This window comes from Cyclopterus lumpus, chromosome 1, assembly GCF_009769545.1.
Source record: "Cyclopterus lumpus isolate fCycLum1 chromosome 1, fCycLum1.pri, whole genome shotgun sequence".
Lineage (NCBI taxonomy): Eukaryota > Metazoa > Chordata > Actinopteri > Perciformes > Cyclopteridae > Cyclopterus > Cyclopterus lumpus.
Genome location: NC_046966.1, coordinates 14,636,762 through 14,659,283, shown reverse-complemented (window position 1 = coordinate 14,659,283; position 22,522 = coordinate 14,636,762). Strand labels below are relative to the sequence as shown.

The following is a 22,522-nucleotide window of genomic DNA, read 5'->3' as shown; positions in this document are numbered from 1 at the left end:
TGTGTGTGGGTCTTATATCTTTCGGTAACTTTCTTTGGTTAGGTTTTTTTTTAAACATAAATTAAGACATCTCACTGAAATTAGAATAATGTCACACATTTCTCATTTAATTTGTATGTGAAACTGAGTTCTTGTGAACCATCAGGTGACCTGTTGAAGAATTTCAGCCAGTTTTCTAAAAGTATTAACCATGACGACATCATTTATTGTGACCTGTCATCAAACATAAACATTAAAAACTTAGATGCATGGCCCTTTCTAAATACTTTAGATTGAAACAGGAGATCAGCTGTTATCATTTGTCTTCAAAGCACTCACACCTCACCTGTCAATCATTGATCAAGTGGAATCTCTGGTGACACACAATCTGACAGGTTACATGTTTCAGTGCAACAGCTGTTACAACCAGGGACATACCATTGAGGATACTGGGTTCTTGTCTTGTCTTCCCTGGCCTGGACCTGGCCTCCACCCCAATGGCCCTGCCTCCTGCCTCAAGGGCCTGGCCTCATTGGTCCGACCTCCTTCGCGATGCCTCATGCCTGGTGGGCCAGCCTCCCCCCCCCCCCCCCCCCCCCTCCCCCTCCCCCTCATCTCTTCCTCCTTCTGTTTCAATCTGGATTGTGGTCCATGCCTACTCATTATTCATACATTTCTGTCATATTGATTGAATGTGTTGTAACTCTGTTCATTCTGTACACATTTATTGCTTCTGTCCATCCGGGGAGAGGGATACTCCTCTGCTCTCCTGAAGGTTTCTTCCCTTTTTCCCTGTGAAAGGGTTTTTTCTGGGGGTTTTGGGGAGTTTTTCCTGATCCGATGTGACGTCTTGGGACAGGGATGTCGTATGTGTACAGATTGTAAAGCCCTCGGAGGCAAATTTGTAATTTGTGATTTTGGGCTATACAAAATAAACCGAATTGAAAAATTGTCTGCTGTATTTATTTTTATTAGGGAGTGACATTTTTGCAACCTGGGGAAGATTAAACAACAACATTGGTAAATAAAATACTTTTTTTACAGTGATATTTAACTTTAGACTCTATATTTAAAGCCAACATCCCCACCCTCATTTTGGTAATTGCCTTGAATAATTAAAATATAACTGAACAATTAAGTGAATAGTTGAAATATGAGAACTTCAACCACTAACATTTATCAAATTGGTGATTTGGACGGACTTGGTATCGGTACTTTAGTCCTCATCTACAACCCATCTACCCCCATCCTCCTGCAATCCAGGTCCTGGTTCAGATTGAGGTGCGGGAACCCCTGTAGTTCTCGCGGCGGCCTTCTGGGTGCGCTGTTGACCGTTAAGAGCGACACAGACGCCATCTTGAGGAGACCCCGAGCTGGTTGGTGACTGACAACAATCTCAGGCGCATCATGATGGGATTACTCACCAACAAGTAAAACAGCATCACATCAGTTGTGTGCGGCACACGCGAACCGGAAAGGAGACGAGCTGCCCGGCGTGTGTTCACCTCTCCGGGTCGTCCACTTGTTTGAGGAGCGAGGCTGCGCTGTAGCCTGATGGACGGCTAGCTGCTCTCTGGACTCCACCGCGGCCTGCTCGGGAGGAGGAAGGGTGGTGACGGCGCAAAATGCTCCACCGCTGACTCCCAACCAGACCCAGAGACTCGCTGCGAGTTGGACGACGAGCACGATGCACTTGTAGATTTTTTTTTAAACGCTCTCAACTCTCAGAATTGTGCGCTGCGTGCGCAGGCTGTGAAAGACAGCGAGTGCCCGTCTCGCGTCCCCTGAATCCCCGAGACATGTCATCCAACTGCACCAGCGCAGCGCCCGTCAGCGCTAGCAAAACCAAGACGAAAAAGAAGCATTTTATAGGACAGAAAGTGAAATTATTCCGCGCAAGCGAGCCCATTCTCAGCGTTTTAATGTGGGGCGTCAACCATACGGTAAGTCCGCGCGACACGTCTCGTTGTCGCCAGTAAGCGGTTTGTTTATGCTGCTGTTTTGATTTAGCTCGCCTGCTAGCTCGTTATCCAGCTGCCCTAATCTGTCAGGCGACCTGTGATGCTTGTTCAGTGTCTTATATTCACCACGTTTTTCGTAGCGCGCTTGGACAGACATCTGCTAGCCCACTGTGCCCTGAGCCGGTCGTTGTCACACCGTTTGCAGCCGACTAACTCATTGCTGTGAGAGCTAGCCGCGGTTTGCTTTGCCCGAAGCGTGCGTGTTGCAGGGCTTTGACGTGCGTCTTGTGCTACGCCTCTGCAGCTGCGGAGTGAAAAATCCTAAAGGAACATGTTTGTTACTGAAATTGTAGCGTTAACAATCTGCCATCACGGAGCACGGGCTGTGGAGTGTTTTGGGAGCCAAGTCGTGAGCTGCGGTGGCTGCAGCGCAGGCATGGAGTGGGAGGGGTGTGCCAGGCAGGCACACGGAGCAGCAGGTTGCACTGATGTTCAGCACCCACAGCTGCAGCTGCAGCCGCCCGTCCATTGTTTAAATATACCGGCTCTTAGCTTGCATTTGCAGCTCCAATGCTCGGTGCATGCGTCCAACTTCTGCAGTTGATCGCATCACATAATGTCCCCTATAAATAGCGTGCAGTAGAAGATATATCGCATTGACTTTTGACTGCCCGTGGCTGTGTAAAGCACAGCGAGGGGCAGACTCGACGCCAGTGATGAATGCAGCTGGTTTGCATCTGCAGCTTGCTCTTGCCTAATGTGCGATGCACATGGTGACTGTGTTGTCACCCACAGTTAGATGGACGCATGTGAAGCAGCTTCTCAGGGGTGATAACTATGACCAAGATTGAAACTTTTCGATTTGCTCTGAATAAAAGGGCACCTGTTGTCTGGATTATGAGTTCATTTGTCACAGTCGGGTGACATTTTGTTTTCACTTGTTTTATTTTTGGTTCCCTCATCTCAGTTAAAGTGCACTGCCGCTGTTGTGATGAAGTTACAGTATTGGGTGGTATACTCCTTCCAAACATTAATGTTGTCAGTATGTAATTGATAATAATCTAACTGCCTAAACCTCAGATATTGACAACAGCCATCACAGATGTGACACTGGGAACGTGTTTGAGTTTCTGGATCAAACCACACGGATTTATGCAAGACATAATCCCGGCGCTATAGCCTGTGAAATGAGATGGCAACAAAATGAATTAAGGAAGCCGTTAATGATCTGGTTTTCACTGCAGCTTCTCCAGTATTCAGTGGGTGAACTTTGGCAGTGGGCGTGTGGTGCAGCTCACAGGCCTGGTGATTGAGGTGTGGGTGGGAAGCCGATTCAAGACATCAAACAGACTTCTCATCAAAGTCCTCTTCTTCCAGTCAGGAGTTGTATGCATTTTTAATAGTGTCCTCGCTGTTATGCTGCAAGACTTCACTTCCACACGGTGTCAGTTAGTGTGTAGAAGATGTACTATTGTACACCACCTGTTTGATGCTGCTTATTCCTTGGATTTATGTCTACAAATAATTGCCCACTGAGGTTTATCAGAGCTTCAAGTTATCAAGGGAGTGTTTGTATTTTACTGAGTGAGGCCATTAGCATTATTAAATTAAACCTTTAAGATAACAGAATATAATGTTTTATAACGGACCCAATGTGTTCATACAACACTTTACGTTAACCTACATACAACCTTTTTACAGTTGCACATTATTTTTTAGATATAATAAATTATCCTGCACACATCTGAGTTCATGCACATCAACAGGCCTCCACGAGGAAGCTGCCTGACTTGACCGTTACCATTTTGACAACGTAATTCCAAAACTATACACCTAGTGTACAAACAACAACCGTTTGGAATTAAATCTGTTTCACATTATTTAATGTCTTTTAAATAAGATTGTTTTTTTGTTTTTTTATATTATGAATGGGAAAGTTGGAATCTGTGTGTACTCACTAAATACTGTATCAAGCAGCTGTTATAACGGCGGCATATTTTAATTGCGTGAACATTAATGTACCACCAAGAGTTTGAGATGACTTTCAAAATGAGAAGAACATATATTCAATTGCCAAAAGGCACTGCCAGGACTGTACTGCCCCATTTCAGTTTATCAATCTGTTATCCCTTCATAGTTATTCACCGGCTGTTTGACTCCACTCTCTCCCGGAGGTGGTGGCATTTATTCAGTCTTTCCCTCCGATTTCCCCTGTGTGGCTGTTTACTCGATAATCTACAAGGAGGTCCAGCAGCGAGAGCTTTTGCCCTGGATGAGTTTCAGCAGATAAGATCAGAGTTGGAGGGTTTATCAGCAGTAGCAAGAAAACTGTTTTTTTTCTCACAAGAGTTTTTGGACGAATTTCAATACCTAATATTCCCTAGTATTTAGCCTAATGGACATCTTATTTTATATGGATAATCTTGACTTAAAGATATCTTCTGTAATTAATACAGTCATTCTAATGGGAAAGCATTATATCCATGTATAAAGGTATCACCATTAAACTATGGAAATACTTTGAAGATCACCTTTTATTGTAACCTTGTTTATAAGTGTAAATATTTTAAATAATTTCATAGTGTGCTTCTTCAAAAGTTCTGTAAATGATTGTATAAATAATGGCTTTTTTTCTATTATTTATGTTGAATGTGATGATTACATAGTCAGCATTTGTGTTATTGTCTAATTCTTAAATTGTAATAATGTTATTAATTTAGATTTCAAGAAAAAGGCTCTTAGGTCCCAGGGTTAATGATTGGTGCTGGTAAACACTCCTAGAAATTGTTGATGATTGGATCACATAGACGGATATTGTTTTTGAATACTGAAGCGTGTTGCAGGTATTTACAACTCTGCTCTCAGCTGTATATGTTTTTTTCAGTTGTATCTTTATTATATGATGTTTAAAGCACATCTTGATTAGTTTGACTGGAAGTGGACAAAAGAGTATTTTGTGCAGGACTCTGTTTTAAGCATCATTTCAAACCGGGAAATCATAAGTGTTAATATTGCTGCTCTGATTTCTTAATTATACAGTCTGTAAGTGGAAATATCCATGACGGGCTCTTGTCTGATCTCTCTCTTTCTCACTTCTCTCCCTCAGATTAACGAGTTAAGTAATGTGCCTGTACCAGTAATGCTGATGCCAGATGACTTTAAAGCCTACAGTAAGATCAAAGTGGACAACCACCTATTTAACAAGTAGGTACATCAAAGCTTATGCACTGTCAGCTCAGTCTGTTAAAGGCACAATCGAACCAACAGGCAGAGTTCAAAACACCTGGTGTAACCCCTAAACGTCCTCTTCGCTCAAGCACTCAAACTACAGATGTTTTGCACTCATCAAATCCCATCACAATACAAATTGAGACTTGCTCTGAATGGCCCGAATATGTTGTATTCAGAATGGATATCACCAACCGTAATGTGGCAGTGACTTATCCAAGCAATACAATACACATCTTCCTCGTGGAATAGTAGCATCTTTGTTTTCTTTAAGATTGTAAGGCCAAGAGTAGCGTGTGATGACCACCAACAATCAGAGAAATGTACCCTTTTGGTCCTGACCTGTATACAGGAGAGGACAAAATAATGTGAACAATAAATAAATGGTTCTGTTTGTAGTCTGAAGTAGCTTGGTCGCCGTAGTGGACTCTGCCACAGAGATGAGTCATATTAGGTTGCATTGCATTTAGTAATTGTCAACCCAAACTATTGTCTGTGTGTTCATCACAGCACTGGTGGCTATTCTCACTTTTTGGTCATACAATGTATCTGCTCTCTATACACATTTAAAATCTCGTAGCTTCTTTGATTAATGCACGTATAATTTGGTCTTTTTTGAGAACGTGCTAAAAGTCAGACGCAAACCAAACAACAATAACCGCAACTCAAATCTGTTCTCGCAAGAAAATATGATATGATTAAGGTTTTCAGTTGCTGGTGTGGATGTAAGTTCCGTAAAGTGACTTTACACACGATTTCTACACATCTGTGTTTAGTAGTGAATAGAAATGATGCCTTTGCATACATGTCATGAAACATGTCAAATGAGGTGCTGATTAAAATGATGTTTACTTTACTAATCTATGCACTTTTTAAAATGTTCTCATCCTGCAAATAGGCAGCATCTAAAAGTAGAACAAATGCATTTGAACTGTTCAAAGCTGTAAATGTCAACTCTGTATTATTATCTGTGCACACGATGGCAGAAATAAAGCCAACATTTTGCTTTTTCTTCTTCCTCGTTTTCAGTCATGACCCTCTGAGCTCCTGTTTGCTGTGCTGATCGTTTGTGTCTTTTACTTGTCAGAGAAAACCTGCCTAGTCGCTTTAAGTTCAAAGAGTACTGTCCCATGGTGTTCAGAAACCTGAGGGAGAGGTTCTGCATCGATGACCAGGACTACCAGGTAAGTTACTCCTGTCAGATACAAACGCACTTTGATGAAGGAAATCTAAATAATTTTCGGTGAAAGAGTTCTTGGGAAATTTCTACTTTGACTTAAGAATATAACTGGATTTCTTTTGTTTTTGGCAGAACTCTCTAACGAGGAGCGCCCCACTCAACAGCGACTCCCAGGGTCGCTTCGGCAACCGCTTCTTGTCCAGCTACGACCACCGCTTTGTAATTAAAACCGTGTCCAGCGAGGATATTGCTGAGATGCACAACATCCTTAAGAAATATCACCAGGTAGAGGTCCCGTATACAGAGACAGACATAATCAAATATTTTATATATCTGTAATGTGCTGGGATGTTTGGTATGAGTATTGGTTATTTCACATTTAATCTAATGTTTACCGTTTGTATAAATGGAGTTTAAGAGCCATTTAATAGCCTCAGTATGTGAAAATAATTGAAGATGTGCTTCCTTCATTTGAATCTATAGTTACTCATGCATGTAAATGATGCAGAAGTGTGGAAATTATATGACTATGGCAGTGCCTTGTCCAGTTTTAATCAGTTTTCGTACTGTATATTTGATTCCTTACTCCCACACTCTCTGCTCTCCTCCCTTGATTGTCTCCAGTTTATAGTGGAGTGTCATGGCAACACGCTGCTCCCACAGTTCCTGGGCATGTACAGGCTAACAGTGGACGGGGTGGAGACGTACATGGTGGTGACCCGGAATGTATTCAGCCATCGGCTCACTGTACACCGCAAATATGACCTGAAGGTACAAACATGTTGGTTTCCTACACTACGCCAACACACACACACGCAAAACGTATCGCATATCAAATCTTTCCTGGATAAACCTCACAAGCGTACAACTGAATACTATAGGCACATACTTGCATCACACATTTGTGCAACAACATCTGTGTCTCTCTTTACATCTATAACCACTCTTTGAATTAATTAAATCAAGTGGTGACAATGTACAAATACATTATCAATTTATTTGAAGCAATGTCTGACATGTGAAAGGAGTCTCCTCTGAGGGAAAACATCTAATATGTAATGAGCAAGAAAAACATTGAAAAAAAGAACACAACATAACATGAAAAATAATGACGAGGAGAACAATTAATTAAGTTAAATGTAAGGAATAATTGGGGGAGACAAGCGTCTGATTAATTTTACTGCTGAAACAATTAATTGGATAATCAGTAGGAAAATCACTCTCACTCAATTCGTACAATTAGAAAGAAATGGGAAAAACAATTTAATTGATTTAATTAAAAGTCAGGGCACTGCAATTTTTGGAGAGTTTATTTAGTTTTTTATAATTAAAGTTTTTTTTATTAATGTTTTTCTCAAACATGATTTTGCAGTGATTATTTAGTATGAGGAACATGAAAATGTCATTGAATTTAAAAAGGAAAAAGTTCATACTCTCATGGTATAATTTGCAGAAGATTACAAATCTAGCTCATGTATAGAGAAATATGGGTTTTGGCTGAATATTACAGTGATCCTAAAAAAACTGCGTCATAGCATAAGCCTCTTTTCCTACCAAGTATTCTCTGGAGAAAACAACCTTACCGCGCCAATATTGACAGTTTGAAAGGACGCTGTCTGAGATAAAGTGGGTAAAATACACCAATGCCTCTGATGCATCTTGAGCTGCTTTCAATGAACTCTATTTTTATTCTAATTTTCTCTCATTTGCAGGGTTCTACGGTCTCAAGGGAAGCCAGCGACAAGGAGAAGGTGTGTTTTATTTCTGTGCAGTGACGGCTGCTGACATGATGGGACAAATATAAACGCCCTTAGCTCCCTCCAAAGGCAAACTTGTCAAATGACAGCTAAATTAAGCAGGTTCTAAGTAAGCCGATTTATTCTATTAGGACCATTTTGCACTGGCCTCATGTGGTGGTCTGTGTGTAAGACTCTGTTGTACTTGTTTTGTTAGCTAGTATGTGCTGTAGAGTACTCGAAAATGTAAAGTGTGCACACTGATTTGCTGGAATGGGCCACTATCTACCCAGTGAAAAGACCATTTATTTAGATCTTATCTCTATGTATTTGTCATAATAGTACATGTGTAATTGGAACACTTATCGGTAGTATCTGTATCTTGCATGTAACCTCTAATCATCGGCTACTGTGTGATAATGAAATGCTTCCCTCTCTTCAGGCAAAAGAACTCCCGACCTTTAAAGACAACGACTTCCTGAATGAAGGCCAGAAGCTGCAGATAGGAGATGACAACAAGAAGTACTTTTTGGAGAAGCTAAAACATGACGTAGAGGTAAGAAACACATCCAGGTTTTCATCTTGTCAGCTGTAAAAAGGTTAATCTTGTTATTTAGTTTTTATAAAATGATTTATTATTTGATTAGTTTGGGTAGAGATGGTTATCAAACCTTAATACTTTTGTGTCAGTTGCATCGAGCATTGACACAAATACAAAAGGTGGGATTGGTATTCTACTTAATCTTTGATTTCCATTACGGTTACTTGACTACGCTATTTTCTTTTGACATTTATATTTTTCAAAATAAAGTATATCAAACAAAAAAACATACTCTTGTTAACTCGGGTTTTGAACAAATGACGTAATGGTTATACGGCAATAGACAGATCTATTGTCCATGGCCAGCTGAAAAAAATGTAAATGCTGCCTAATTAAAGATTATGATAGATTATTACATCAAATATTTGTTTATTTAACATGTTTGAATACATATGCCATATTGTTTCAATCTAGGGCAACTCAAAGTGTATATATTTTACATTCAAAGCTTCTATTGAGCTTTTAAAAAAAATATATGTTATGTCTGTCGTTGCTGACGTCATCACCCTTAAAGATTGAAAATGTGTGTGTGTGTGTCTGTCAGTTCCTGGCAACCCTAAAGATCATGGACTACAGTCTCCTGGTGGGAATCCATGATGTGGAGAGGGCAGAGCAGGAGGAGATGGACGTGGAGGGCGTGGGAGAGGAGGAGGAGTACGAGAACGACGGGATGGGCGGTGGCGTGCTCACCGGCTCCTTCGGCACGCCTCCCGACAGCCCCGGAAACCCTCTGAACTGTGGAGGATTCTTCGGCCCCGGGGAGTTTGACCCCTCTGTGGACGTTTACGCAATCAAGAGCCACGACAGTGAGAGTCAGCTTTAACATCTATCTGACTGAATTAACTTCATCTTGATTTTAAAAATGTGTTTAGTTTGATTTAAGAGCACTCAAAACTAAGGAGCAAACATCCCCATACAATAGTAGAAAAGTGTGCCACAGAATAGCCGTTATGATCTGAAAGTAAAACCATGTTATGTGTTCTTGTGCTAGGTGTTGTGAAGAAGGAGGTATACTTCATGGCTATTATCGACATCCTCACACACTATGACGCAAAGAAAAAAGCTGCACATGCTGCCAAAACTGTGAAACACGGGGTGAGTGTCAATACTGCATCATGATCCATCCCTCTATGGCTACACATTCAGATTACAGAGATATACAGTATATCCTTTAAAATGATATAAAATATGACATAATAATCATTGAAACTCAATACAATAATATGATGAAATGTTTTCCGTCATTCTTTTTTCCGTATGAACGGTTTTATCTTAATTCATTGTTATTTTTAAAAATGTTTTTATTTCATTAAATTTCTATTGGATGAGAGTATGAGTTTTCACTTGTGTCTGCCCCCTCATGTTTCAGCCAATCAAATGTTCCCTCCGCCTCTCTGCAGGCTAGCTAGAGCCAGCTAGCTTCAACAACCAAAGAGAAAGACAATGGCTGCGTTCCAAATTTGAAACTTTTTTATTTGACTTTCAGTACATACTACTACCACTGCCCTTACAAAGTATATACTGCAGTATGCATTCAATTAGGACATACTACTTTGTAAACACGTTGAACCAGAGAACCATGGTGGCCTGCATACGACAAAATGTGACCGGCTGCAGCAGGACATCCTGGTATTTTTGGCTTACTGCATTTAACATTTAGAAACAATGCTACAATGTGCTATAAATCTGAATTAACTAGTGAGATTATGCTGCCAATGCTGGCTCTTCAATGTAATGCAAAATATAAATAAATCTAAGCTCATCAACTCAGCTAATTAACAGGCTGCTGAGGAAGCATATGTAGCAACGTTAAGCTTAATAAGAGGAGAAGCCAGTTATTGTATTGTACCTATCTGCGGATGGTATTGTTTTGACCTTGTGAGTCTGTGTGCGATTCATTGTGGTAAAATCTGGTTAGTTTTTTATTCAGAATAACTTAAACGATATTGATACTTTAGCGAACAGGATTTAGCTGAATACATTTTGGTTGCTGAGCTTGCTGGAAGAATGTGATTGGCTGAATGGGGAGACAAAAATGATAATTACTAAACAATACCACAAAGAAGTCAAAATGGATCAAATTTCATAATTTTTGAAAATAAATTCAATTAATTTGAATGATTTATTCTTATCATTAAAACTGTTTTAAAAAAGTGCATTTTACTCCATGTAACACAAAAAATATAGGAAATCAAAAGTATTCATGTTCTTATATTGCATGTTCTTTGCTCCATCTATCTAACTATCTAATTCTGTTACCTTTTTGCTTGTGTTTCTTAGGCGGGGGCCGAAATATCGACGGTGAACCCGGAGCAGTACTCAAAGCGATTTTACGAGTTCATGTCCAACATCTTATCATAGACTCATCTCCTAGTCCAGCCAGTCACTTCCTGTCATAGATCTGTCAAATGCCACGCACTTATTTCTCTTCACCTTCCCCTCGGTGTAGGTCCATCTCTCCCCCCCCCCCCCCCGCCTCTCTACGCCCAGAAAAAAAACCCATACCAGTGTCCTCCCACAGCCAGCACGAGTGTGGCAGAAGGACGCACCGCGCCTGTTACACTGTCCCTCACAAACACACCCCACCACCTCCCCGGCTCCCTCATCTACTAGCTGACTGCAAAAACTCATGAAACCACTCACTGAATTCGGAATGACATCCCAATAATCTCCCTGTTCTTTTAAAAAAAATAATAATAATCTTCCTCCCAGTTCTGCAGACACCTTGTTACTCCTCACGCCAGCACGGAAACTGTCTCACTAATGCCTTGAACAAGTGTGTCATCTTCAGCAGTTAACAGTCCGTCTGTACAGTCTCTTTGGTTTCTGTTCATGTCGTCGTCGTTGTTCTTATAATTTTTCTATTAGACACAAATACACACACAGATGTAAACAACTTGCACAGATGCTGGATGGTCAGATTGCATGACAAACACTTTTAAAGTTGCCATCAGGCTTCTCTCACAGTACCAACAAAATAATCAAAAGCACTGTTGACAAATTGGAACAGGGGATAAACACTTTAATATATAATGGAGTATTAAGTAAATGAATGCAATATCAAAAATGCATGGCTGATGTGTACATGAGACTCCACCAGTAAGTTGAAACATCAAACCACTGAACTTAGCATCTGAGTGTTATGACGACAAAAAAAAAAGAAAACTAAAAAAAAATTGGTGTTTGAATGTTACGTTGCCATATTGTTTTTGAATATTTTTAAAATTTTAAACGTGAGCTTGGTGGAGGTTGGTCTAAGAAAAGAAATTCCCATACAAAGGGGAATTCTGCAGCAAATACTTGTTTTATTACCATAAGGATCATTTTTATATCTTGTTTACATTAATGTAGCAATTTTGTGTTTGTATACAGTATTGTTTTGTTACCAAACAGACATTAGAAAGTTACTTGAAAATGATTCATTGCATATTAAAGGGAGTTTTATCTTGTTTTTGTTTGGCTATGCTTATTTTTTCAGTAACTACCATCGACAATGTTTTTTATTTAGGTGGCATGATAACTGATCTCCATGGCAACTGAACAAATTCCATCTATGAAAGCATGAGATGCAGTTAACTTCTGCAAAGGCTAGTAAGTGAACCCAGAGTGAGGCTGTCAAAACACCAGAAAACATCTCATTAAGCAATAACATTTTACTGAACGGTTATGATTGTGACCAGTTATATATTTAAAAAAAGATTGTGCGTTTTCTTAGTGTACTTCCATAAGACTTCTGGGATCCCCAAGAGTTTTTTTTTTTTTAAGTACGAGTTAAACTGAAACTGCAGTATTTGACACTTCCCATAACGCAACTTGGTAGGGTATTATTTTCAGACCAAAGCATTTTAATCCACTGCTTGGTCTGAAGTTTCAGAATTGAAAGACTGGCTCCTTTCAGGCTTTTTGATGAAAGAATGTCAAATCATAGCTTCATCGTTGGTGAATGTCTGCAGGGTCTTAATCTGATGCTACTTGCAGTGTGCGACATGTTGAATATCCGTTTCTGTAATCTCACTACTCATATTTTTCAAACTGGTGTACAGTCCAAGCTAGCTGTCATATAAAGGTTTGAGTATCTTCAGGTTAGCCAACCTTGCTGATGTAGTCTTTTAATAAAGATTTCAGTTGCCAAGCATGTCTTGGTTTGGTGCAGGACTGGTGAATTGGGCTCAATATGTAACATGAATCAAAGATCTGAAATGTAGTGTCATTTCTTCCATCAAAAACAGTCAAGTTCATTGATTAAACCTATGTTCACTCATTTATTGAAGAAAGAAAAAAAAAAGAGAACAAGCATTGTTTATTATTTTTATACAAAACATTTGTGTTGGTCAAGTGTGGGGAGAAACAGAAGCTCTAGTCCATCCTGGCTTTCAGGGTTCGTGTGGTGACTTTGTCTTTCTCACTGCAAGAGAAACGCAACGGCTGTCAATCCCTGCAAACCTGTCATCCCACTTCACCCTCACCTGTGCATACTGTACTTACATGACATGTACAACGACTCCCATACCAGACACTGCATCTCTATCAACTGCATTCAGCATCGCCTGTGAGATGGTCTCAAATAGGTCCTCTGGTTCCTGCATGATCAAATACATTTCTCAAATAAACACTTGTGAATGTTTAACTGAAGAATACCTGTGGCCAGAATGAATTCCAGGTAGACCTCATACTGTACGAAAGGAGGTATGTATCTGAAAACTAACCTCTATAGTGCAAATGGAATAAACAGACAATAGATATCGAGATAATAAAAGGCAGCAGATTTCTACTCTTAAATTGAACTTTGTATTGAAATTGTCAGCTGTGTAAAGACACAATTCTGATCTTGTTAATATCTGCCCTAAAGGTTAGAGTTGAGAATTTACCAATACCACAAATGGAAGTTAGTAACTACATTTACATGCACAAAAATGCAGACAAGGTTTTTCATCATGTGGTATTCTGCAAACATCATATACTTGCATTGGGCAATACTCATTTGCACATTAAGAAACTGGTAGTAACTGTTGTTTAGCATCCAGCAAAGAACCTACAGGCTTAACAGTGACCTCAACCTTCACACACTACTTACCATGTCTGGCTCCCACAAAGATTCACACATCCCGTACATCTGCTCTGAGCAGGTGCCACTGACAACAAAGTCTTCTGTCACCATGGGGCAGCCAATCAAATCCAAGGAGCAGATAAATGGCTCTAAGGTTTTGGGATCAAGTCCAGCAATCACAGGCTCGATGTAGTATGGCCCGAACCTAATGATAACATCACATATTACCCAGATATTATTTTAACTTCTATGCAAAATGTATGTCAACAGTATGCCGTCTGTTTGCAGCTTATAAGTTGGACATAGGTCTAGTTGACACTAAGATGGGTCTATATTAACTTTGGTGTTCTCACCTCTTTTCATACAACAGGTTGGAAACCATGCTCATGAAGGTCTTGGGCTTGATCTGGCGACCCTCCTTCAGCTCATACAAGTTCAGTCTGAATTTCAGCCTCTGGGATCTACACAAAAGGCAAAGACATCATCGTTCCTGAGACATTTAACGGATTATATCTTTTTTTATTTTGATAAACACAAAGAACGCACATTTAAACACATTTCCTAGCTGTGACTAAACGCATAACTAATAGCCCAGTTTGCCCTTCATAGTTAGTTATACCAATACATAAGATCTGAAAGTAGTCATTCTCATACCCTGGAGGTGAACGAATTGTTTTGCCACTTTGAGAGAAAGACATGAAGGTTAAACACACTCACACTGTCTGAACATCAGTGGCCAGTCCAGCCAGCCCGATGTACAGCTTATCTCCCATGGGGAAGATCTTCTGGAAATCCGTGGTGACCATCTGAGCCTGAATGCCAAATCTTCGGTCTGCTGCTATTGCCACACAGTTCTTCCCCCGCATGGCCATGACAGCCCCTCCATTATAGGACATAATAGACTGGATGAAGAAGGACATAAGTAAGTCAAAGTGGAAATTGATGAATAGATAATTGTATTAGTCCATTGATAGACAATGTATTGGCAACAATTTTGATTAATCAATTTAGCACAAATAAATATAACAAATATGTCAATTTAGGCTTCATGACTTCAATTGACCATAACAATATTTCAAACTCGAGGCATTACCACCAATACAAAATAATCAATAGGAAGAAATAAGAACCTCAACCACAGGACTGAGGTATTTGTAAAAAAATACCGTCAATATATTGTGTAGGCCAATATCTATTATACAAATAATATGCAATATATGTTTGTCTTCAAAATACATTTGAATTATTCATCAACGTCTAAAATATCACGCTCGAGACAACGATGTATTCATAAATGCACTGATATTTATGTGGAATACATCGTTCCTGGGTTGTCACTGTTACTGTGACAGTAGCTTTACCTTGTATTAAATATGACACCGTCCAATTAAAGGTCAGCTGATGTTGACAGAAACCGAACTACAACAGTTTACGCTGGGCATACAATCAAAATGTCTTTAAAGGGTAATTAAGGACAGCCACCAAGATTGTTTAAAACTCAACGTTAGCTCGTGTGCAGCTAACATTGTGTTAACTAGGTTAGTTAGCTAGCCGACAAGCCAAGTAACGTTATTTAGCTACTATAACAATATATTATTCTGTATCATTGGCTGAAACAATTAAATCATCATCAATTATTGTAACTTCATAGTCACTACGTGTTACATTTGTTTCAAGAGTATTGTTAGCTAGCGTTAAATTCAATGAGCATGCTAGAGATGTGTATGCGCTAACTGTTAGCTACGAATGTTAGCTTGTAACTATGAGCCTTATTAACTGGTTAATTGGACGATTTTACCTCAAAACTATGTGCATATAATCTGATAAATGGCGTTCTTACCATCGTGAAGACGTTGCGGTATATTCCTAAATGCTAGGACTTGCAAACTCCACTTCTTCTCGACTATTATGAATAGCTCGTTGGCTTCCAAGAGTGACTACACGATTTAGAAACACAGAGATCAGAGTAGCATGATTCTCCTACGTCATCGCGCCAGCGAAAGGCGCTGCTCTCATTGGAGGATATCGGCAAAGGGCGAACGGTGCGTGCATAGTTTGTTAGACGCGTGTTAAAGTGAAATTAAAACCGAGAGGTGTCTTTCAATTTTTAAAGATGTGTTAAAAACCGACCTATTCTTTAGGTTTCTGCTAGAAATAACATACCCAAACTAAAAAGGGTGTATCTCAGCAACCACAAAGGCTATTTGAATAATGTTGGTGTTATAATAAAGGCAACCTATGTGTGCTTTTGTTGTTTGTATGTGTTGAATTTTCAGGTTCGCCTAGAAAGAAAAAGCACTTTCAGGCCAAAAAACACTCAGATCACAATATGGGACCAGTCTCTCTGCAAAGTTTGAAGAGGTTTTAGTACAGATTATTTAGGCAAAATGGGCATTTGGGCACCATCTGTGCAATTTGAATTTTCTCATGTACCAAACAAAATATTTCACTTGTATATTACTTATGGTGTTCAATACATCCAAATACAGCAGTCTTTGTTGATTAGAAAGGGAACAATTATTGTTTAAAAAAAAAAAAGCCAAAGATAAGCAACATTTGTGACTGTAAAGCGCTAAAGCGATTCATGTTGCTGTGTTCTTTGGCTCATATCTCGGTGACACTTTGGTACAGAAGGATTTTCTAAAGATGTTTAGAGTCTGTGTTAAGTCCCCTTGCTCATTGTTATCTGGCTTTTTCTGAAAGCACCGAGCTACGGGTTGCTAGTTCCGAAAACGTGCTGAGTGGGCTGACTCCTGACAAAATTATGATTATGATATTTTAATAATTCTTTCAGTTGGTGTTTGAATTTTGTGATTCTTGTAGCCAAAGTTCTCTTGTTTAATTTGATGTATAACATCAATATATGTGCTCATGTTTATTGTAATGTTTTACAGTCTAACTATAATGTGTAAATTGGCCCCGAAGTCGAGGTTGCAAACCGGAAACAAAACAAGGCCACGGTCTTTCTAACTAACTAACTATATGGTCCAACTAACCCACGTAAGATCGAAACATGGAGGAGTTCTTCAGAATGTGTTATTCATTTGGTAAGTTTTAATTGCTCTTTCATGGCAGCTGGTATTTGTCCTTTTTCCTGTGTCCCAGAGACGAAGACAATCATTCGCGCTTGATGGACAGACCACTGCAGAAACAGCTGATCATTCCTGTGAGTCAACGTTATTTTTTGCTACGTCAGAAACTTACTCTGCAAATGTTACTAGCAAAATTCAGGGCGACGCTCACTCGGTTGGGTATGCAACCAACGATTTTTTTCTACCAGCTCAATAATAATGAATGGCAATAAGAAAAAATGTAGAGTCAAAATAATGAAATTAGTTTGACCAATGGTTGCAACACTTAACAAAACCTATTCAATTAGTAGGAAGAGCAAACCACTGAATGTAATCAGCACCACACTGTTATCAATCAACTGTTATATAAAACCTACTACTGACGAATGAAATTGTCCTCATAGATATTCACATAAAACAGGTTATGTGTTTAAAATAAGATGAGAGCTGTGATATCAGTTTTGGTACATAAAACCAAAGAGAGGCCATTTACATTGCGTAAAATGGAATGAAATTGTTCAATCTATAAAGTAATGTTGATGTGAATATTTGGCCAACTTTATGTTTGAAGGTGTGTTTTATTTATTGGTATCTTAACACCAGAGTGGGAAAATGTTTTTATTCCATTTGTCACTCAAGGGAGTAACAACACGAAGTAACAAACATATTACAAAAACCTTAAACGCAGTTCCTATTATACTGTAAAAACCAAAACAATATACTATACAACGTTCTGATTACATGGATATTAAAGGGGTATTGGCTTTTAAGAAAGTAACTAGAACAGATCAGCCATTATAGTCTGAAATGTAAATTACGTTACCATTTTGGAAAATACTTTTCAAAATAAAAGCAACCGGTAGTTTTGGAGCCAGTAGTTCCTTGTTCGAACTCATGACAGACTCTTACCACACCCCGATACATTAATACATGCACATCTGCTTCAATACATTAAAGAGACAAATGAAGGAGTGGGTGGCATACTCTTCCCAAGCCTTTTCATTTAGATTATCTGTATTATACATGTGTTGTGTCTTCATCTCTTCATGAAGTTGTCAAGGGAGGCTGCCGTCCTCTGAATGGAGTGGATGTTCCTCTTCACTCTGTCCTCTACGGAAGAGCTTGCAGCGCTGTCCAGCTTCATGTTACTGCAAGAAGGAAAGGTGAGTGTTACTGGAGCTAAAAATGTAAATGCAAGAAAGGTGAAAACTGAAGAGGCATCAGGATTACTTTATGTGTGGATTTAAGACAAATGGCCCGTACTTATACAGCGCTTTTTTTAATCTTCCGACCACTCAAAGCACCGTCCCACTACTTGTCATCATCATTCACTCATTCATACACTGATGGGAATGGCTACGGTGCATCTGTAGCCAACATTCATACACACATGCATCTACCGTAAGCACACCTACAGGATCAATTTGGGGTTAAGTGTCTTGCCCAAGGACACATCGAAATGGGCTAGCGGAGCTGGGGATCAAACCGCCGATCCTCTGATTGAAGGACGACCATGCTCACCACTGAACCAGTCGCCAGTGGTGAGCAGGTCCGTCTTTCAATCAGGGGGTTCGCGGTTCAATCCCCGCCCTAGTCGATGTGTCCTTGAGCAAGACACTTAACCCTGAATTGTTCCCTGTAGCTGTGTCTACAGTGTATGATTGTAACATTGTTGTAAGTAGCTTTGGATAAAAGCGTCAGCTAAATGACATGTAATGTAATGTGAATAATAACATAATGTGAATAATAATAGTAATGTGTGTCTCACACCCTCTGATTATCTGTGTCATAGTTGCTCAGAAACTTACTGAATGAAGCCAGCATGGCGGTCATACTTGACATTTAGTTCTTGCTGCTTTTCCTGCTCTTCTTGTATCTTGTATCTCTTCACATTATTCTCCCTGTCCTCATCCCTCTGCTTGGCCTGGTCCATCATCTCCCGCCTCTTGCGCTCCAACTCATCTGAAGAGAGCTTCCTACATCAGACAGAAACAAACATGAAAATAGTACTGGAATCTATTCAGTGTGGGTGGTGATTAAGACAATCCTCTGAAAAACAGTTTCTTTATCATGCTTTCTCCAACTAACCAATGGAGTAATAAGCATAATAACATTTAAAGTGGAGTAACTTGAGACAAATGATACAGCTATCCAACTGTGTTATTACAAATTTGAATATACCTGAGGAGAATAACTCAAAGCAGTTATTCTGCAATATACGTATAAAGATAGAGAGAGGGATATATACCGTGGCAGCACATGATAGTGGATTTAAGTATAACTACTGGAGAGAAACTCCAACATTGTATTTTAATGAGGAATGGGTGACTTGTCATCATCAGCACATATTTGAACAATGGTTGACATACTTCTAGAAGAAGCAGGTAATGACTCTTAAATTGGACTAAATTCGAATAATGCTCTGGAGCCCTGTGAAGTCTTACTTGGACACAGGGTGCCTCTGTCTCTGGTAACGCTCTCCTTGTTGGCTGGAAGCACTGTGTTCAACCTTCTTGTCTCCTCTGTGTGAGGAAGAAGAGTTGTGGTGGCTTTCCCTGTTGTTCCTGTGTGGCGACTGGGAGCGGCTCCTCCCACGGTGCCCTGGGTGATTGGAGGGAGCTGAGGACTGGTGATGTCTGCCAGCTGGGAGCTTTGAGGGAAGATTTAAATTGTTAGGACTTAAGGGTTCTGGTCCAGAGCGAGATTAAAAATAAAAAACAAATACAAATAAATAGGTATAATTAAATACTGCCTTCCCGCTTACTAACCTGTAGGCCATAGCCTGGATGATGATGGGAACGATATTTGGTATCTGCTGAAAATTCATCTCGGGAACGTGACCTTGAAATAAAAAGATCATAATTCAAACTAATATATTTGCATTTTAAGTGGGCTTTGCTGGTTTAGCACATATTTTCTCATTAACAATCTCCTTACATACCTGTATTTTTTCTCGGCTTCCTCAATCGAGCTTGAACTTGAACTCCTTCTCTTATGCTTCTTCTCCTTTCTTCTCTCTTTGTCTACTTTCTTCTCCTTTTTCCCCTTCTTTCTCTTCTTTTTCTTGTCTTTCATGTTGAGATTCAGGCGCAGCTGTGAGAGAAATAAATACATAACAATCCTCCTCCTGACACTGTACCACTTTAAACACACATTCAGTTGTTTTTGATAAAGTTAGTGTGAACTTCGCTAAAAGATCCGAAGAAGGAAAATATATGTAAATATCAGGCATGAGTTAATTGATTATTTACGGTAAAATAAATCAATCTGTATGTCAAATAGCAAAACATCTGAAGAAAAAAAAAGAAATCGGCTATAAACCAGTAAGTTTACCATTTCTTTAATTTTCTTCATCTTCACGGGATTACTCAAAACTTCTCTCTTCTTTTCTTCCTCCCGTTTCCTTTAGAAAACCAACAAAACATAAATGAAACAATTGCATCTTGTGGCATTTTTAGAACAAATTACAAAAGAAAACGGACATATTAACCTGATTTCAAACAGGGGATCTTCCCTGATCTTGGCAGCCAGGTCGAGGTTTGAAGCAGGAGTGGTGGGGTTGAAAATGGACCCAGGCAGGAGGCCAGTCTCAGCTGATGGACCACTCTCTTGCTCCTCGTATTGATCGGTGATCTGCTTGTCAATGGCACGTCCCATAAGATACTCATCTCTGGAGACCTGACCAGCAGGGCCCTGGTACATCCAGTCCAGGCGGTCATCCTTCTTCCTGTCACCATAAATCAAGATATTATGACTTAGGCAATACTTCTTTTTGGTCTTAGACCACAAAATAATTTTCATGAAAATATCAGAGAACTAACTTGATGGAACCGGCTTCTTGTGCAAATTTGGTTATTTCTTCTCGAGCTCGTTCATCTTTCAGCTCTTTCTGGAGTTCCTCAATCTTCTTGCATTCAGCCTCATGTTTCTGTTCAGCTTTCCAAACACGTTCAATATTTTTCATAGTCTGGGGATGCCAGCTCTTTTTCAAGTTCTGACAAAAGACAAGAGTGATGACATTTAGTAGCTGAAATTTGCCTTTATTCATGTAGACTGACTATAACAGACTAATACATACAATAATAATAATGATCTACCTGATGCATATCTATTTACTATCTACTGATATCTATTCTGGTACATTAAGCATTGAAATACTGTATTGTGAAAGTGTATACTTCAACAGATATATTAACTTTTACACTGTTCTCTGACATCTAACAAAACTTTTTCCGGAAATTGACATTGTATCGATACGAGTGGTGCTTCTTTTACGACTAACGTCACTAAGTACTATTAGTTGGTGAGTAGACCGTTCTCTCGTCATATATATATATACACACACACACACACAGACATTAGCCTTGTATTAACATACATTCAGATGGATAATAAGGTAAACTGTTTTAGATGCTCAGTCCGTTGACCTTAAGCTAACGCAAACTAGCCGCTACGCTACATGCTATTGCAACAGCTATTAAACTAAAATAATACGACCAAAGTTAAAGTGAGTATTGCGGAACTGAACTGTGGCTCGTAACTATCCCCAGTAGGCATCACCTCATGTTGTACAGCTATGTAGACAACAGTAAGCGAGCGATCGTCTTTTAACACCCATATTCTGAACGGAGTTTGGTATCAACCGTCTCTAAACAGAAAGCGCCTGCTCTGGGTGAGATAGCTGGTACTTACCAGATCGCCGCCCCCCATCTTGGAAAATTCGTTGTTTCAATCTAGCAATAAATGGATAAAGACAAATCTGTCTACACAATAAAAAAGTCGAACGACGACAGTTCAACTCTAGCAAAAAAAAAATGGAGCCACTGGGGCTTGTGTGTTATGTGTTTTGTGTATTTCCGGTTCAGTATAATTCCATTTCCGGTTCCAGCTCGTAGGGCCCTCACGCGCTTATAGTCGGGTCCCAAAGTTCCTCCCACAGCTTCGTCGGCGCGAATAAACCGCAATAAAAAGTCCACGATATGATTTATATGATGGTGTGTGTGTTTTATGATACAAACATTTACAGGCTCTAAAATAAATCCAACGTACGTGTTGTTATTCTGCCTCTACTACTACTACGACTGTAACAGACTGTCTCAGGTGTTTTGGTATTGGAGATGAGATGTTCCTTCGGGGTTGCCGTAGAGAGGAAAAAGTAACTGGACTTGGAATAAATAATAAAAAGGTAAGCCGTGGGGCTGAACGACATGTCTGATCTCCCGACTCCGTTGTTAACTTGTTATAAGTGCACCTCACACACGAACCCAGAACGCTATTATCACTCTTACTGATAATAATAATAATAATAATAATAATAATAATAATAATAATAATAATGTAGCGACCCTGTAAAGGGGGCTTTGGACGACAACCCCTTCTCTCTAGCAATCGCAGGCATGATGGTCGAGGTGCGTGCCTGTGATTGGTGGAACAGAGGGGAGGCGGGGTTTGACCTGTCCCGGGGACAGGAGGGAGTTAAGTGTGTGTGACGGGAACCGTGTTGTTGTTGTTGTTGTTGTAAAACTGTAGCATGTGAGTGTCTCGTGAACGGCTATCAATAAAGCGTGCCTCCAAGGACAATAACCTGTCTCCGTGTCATAAGCAAACGTAGCGAAACGTTACAATAATAATGAAAATAATAGTAAAGCTGTTGTGTTTTGTACCTGTTGGTTATTCTGCTTCTACTACTACTAGTACTACTACTATTACTGATAATAAT

At 39.7% G+C, this 22,522-nt stretch overlaps 3 protein-coding genes across 3 annotated transcripts; 1 reads left to right on the top strand and 2 right to left on the bottom strand.

Annotated features, from left to right (window-relative positions):
• The first annotated feature begins 1,296 nt into the window (after positions 1-1,296).
• Positions 1,297-12,134, top strand: LOC117736353 (phosphatidylinositol 5-phosphate 4-kinase type-2 beta). Its single transcript, XM_034541646.1, has 10 exons — positions 1,297-1,922; positions 5,047-5,144; positions 6,256-6,352; positions 6,481-6,633; positions 6,973-7,119; positions 8,061-8,099; positions 8,527-8,640; positions 9,230-9,491; positions 9,677-9,780; positions 10,966-12,134. Exons 1-10 carry the CDS (start codon positions 1,779-1,781, stop codon positions 11,044-11,046), a joined length of 1,239 nt encoding a protein of 412 aa, XP_034397537.1. The 5' UTR covers positions 1,297-1,778; the 3' UTR covers positions 11,047-12,134.
• Positions 12,135-12,923: 789 nt separating this feature from the next.
• Positions 12,924-15,706, bottom strand: psmb3 (proteasome 20S subunit beta 3). Its single transcript, XM_034541720.1, has 6 exons — positions 15,573-15,706; positions 14,450-14,634; positions 14,086-14,193; positions 13,760-13,937; positions 13,171-13,265; positions 12,924-13,090 (listed from the first exon to the last, which is right to left on the bottom strand). Exons 1-6 carry the CDS (start codon positions 15,573-15,575, stop codon positions 13,042-13,044), a joined length of 618 nt encoding a protein of 205 aa, XP_034397611.1. The 5' UTR covers positions 15,576-15,706; the 3' UTR covers positions 12,924-13,041.
• Positions 15,707-17,407: 1,701 nt separating this feature from the next.
• Positions 17,408-22,072, bottom strand: cwc25 (CWC25 spliceosome associated protein homolog). The gene is made up of 9 exons (XM_034541659.1): positions 21,496-22,072; positions 20,625-20,797; positions 20,294-20,530; positions 20,137-20,206; positions 19,745-19,896; positions 19,572-19,644; positions 19,248-19,453; positions 18,612-18,779; positions 17,408-17,951 (listed from the first exon to the last, which is right to left on the bottom strand). The coding sequence occupies exons 1-9, from the start codon at positions 21,511-21,513 to the stop codon at positions 17,840-17,842; spliced, it is 1,209 nt and encodes a 402-aa protein (XP_034397550.1). The 5' UTR covers positions 21,514-22,072; the 3' UTR covers positions 17,408-17,839.
• Positions 22,073-22,522: the final 450 nt, after the last annotated feature.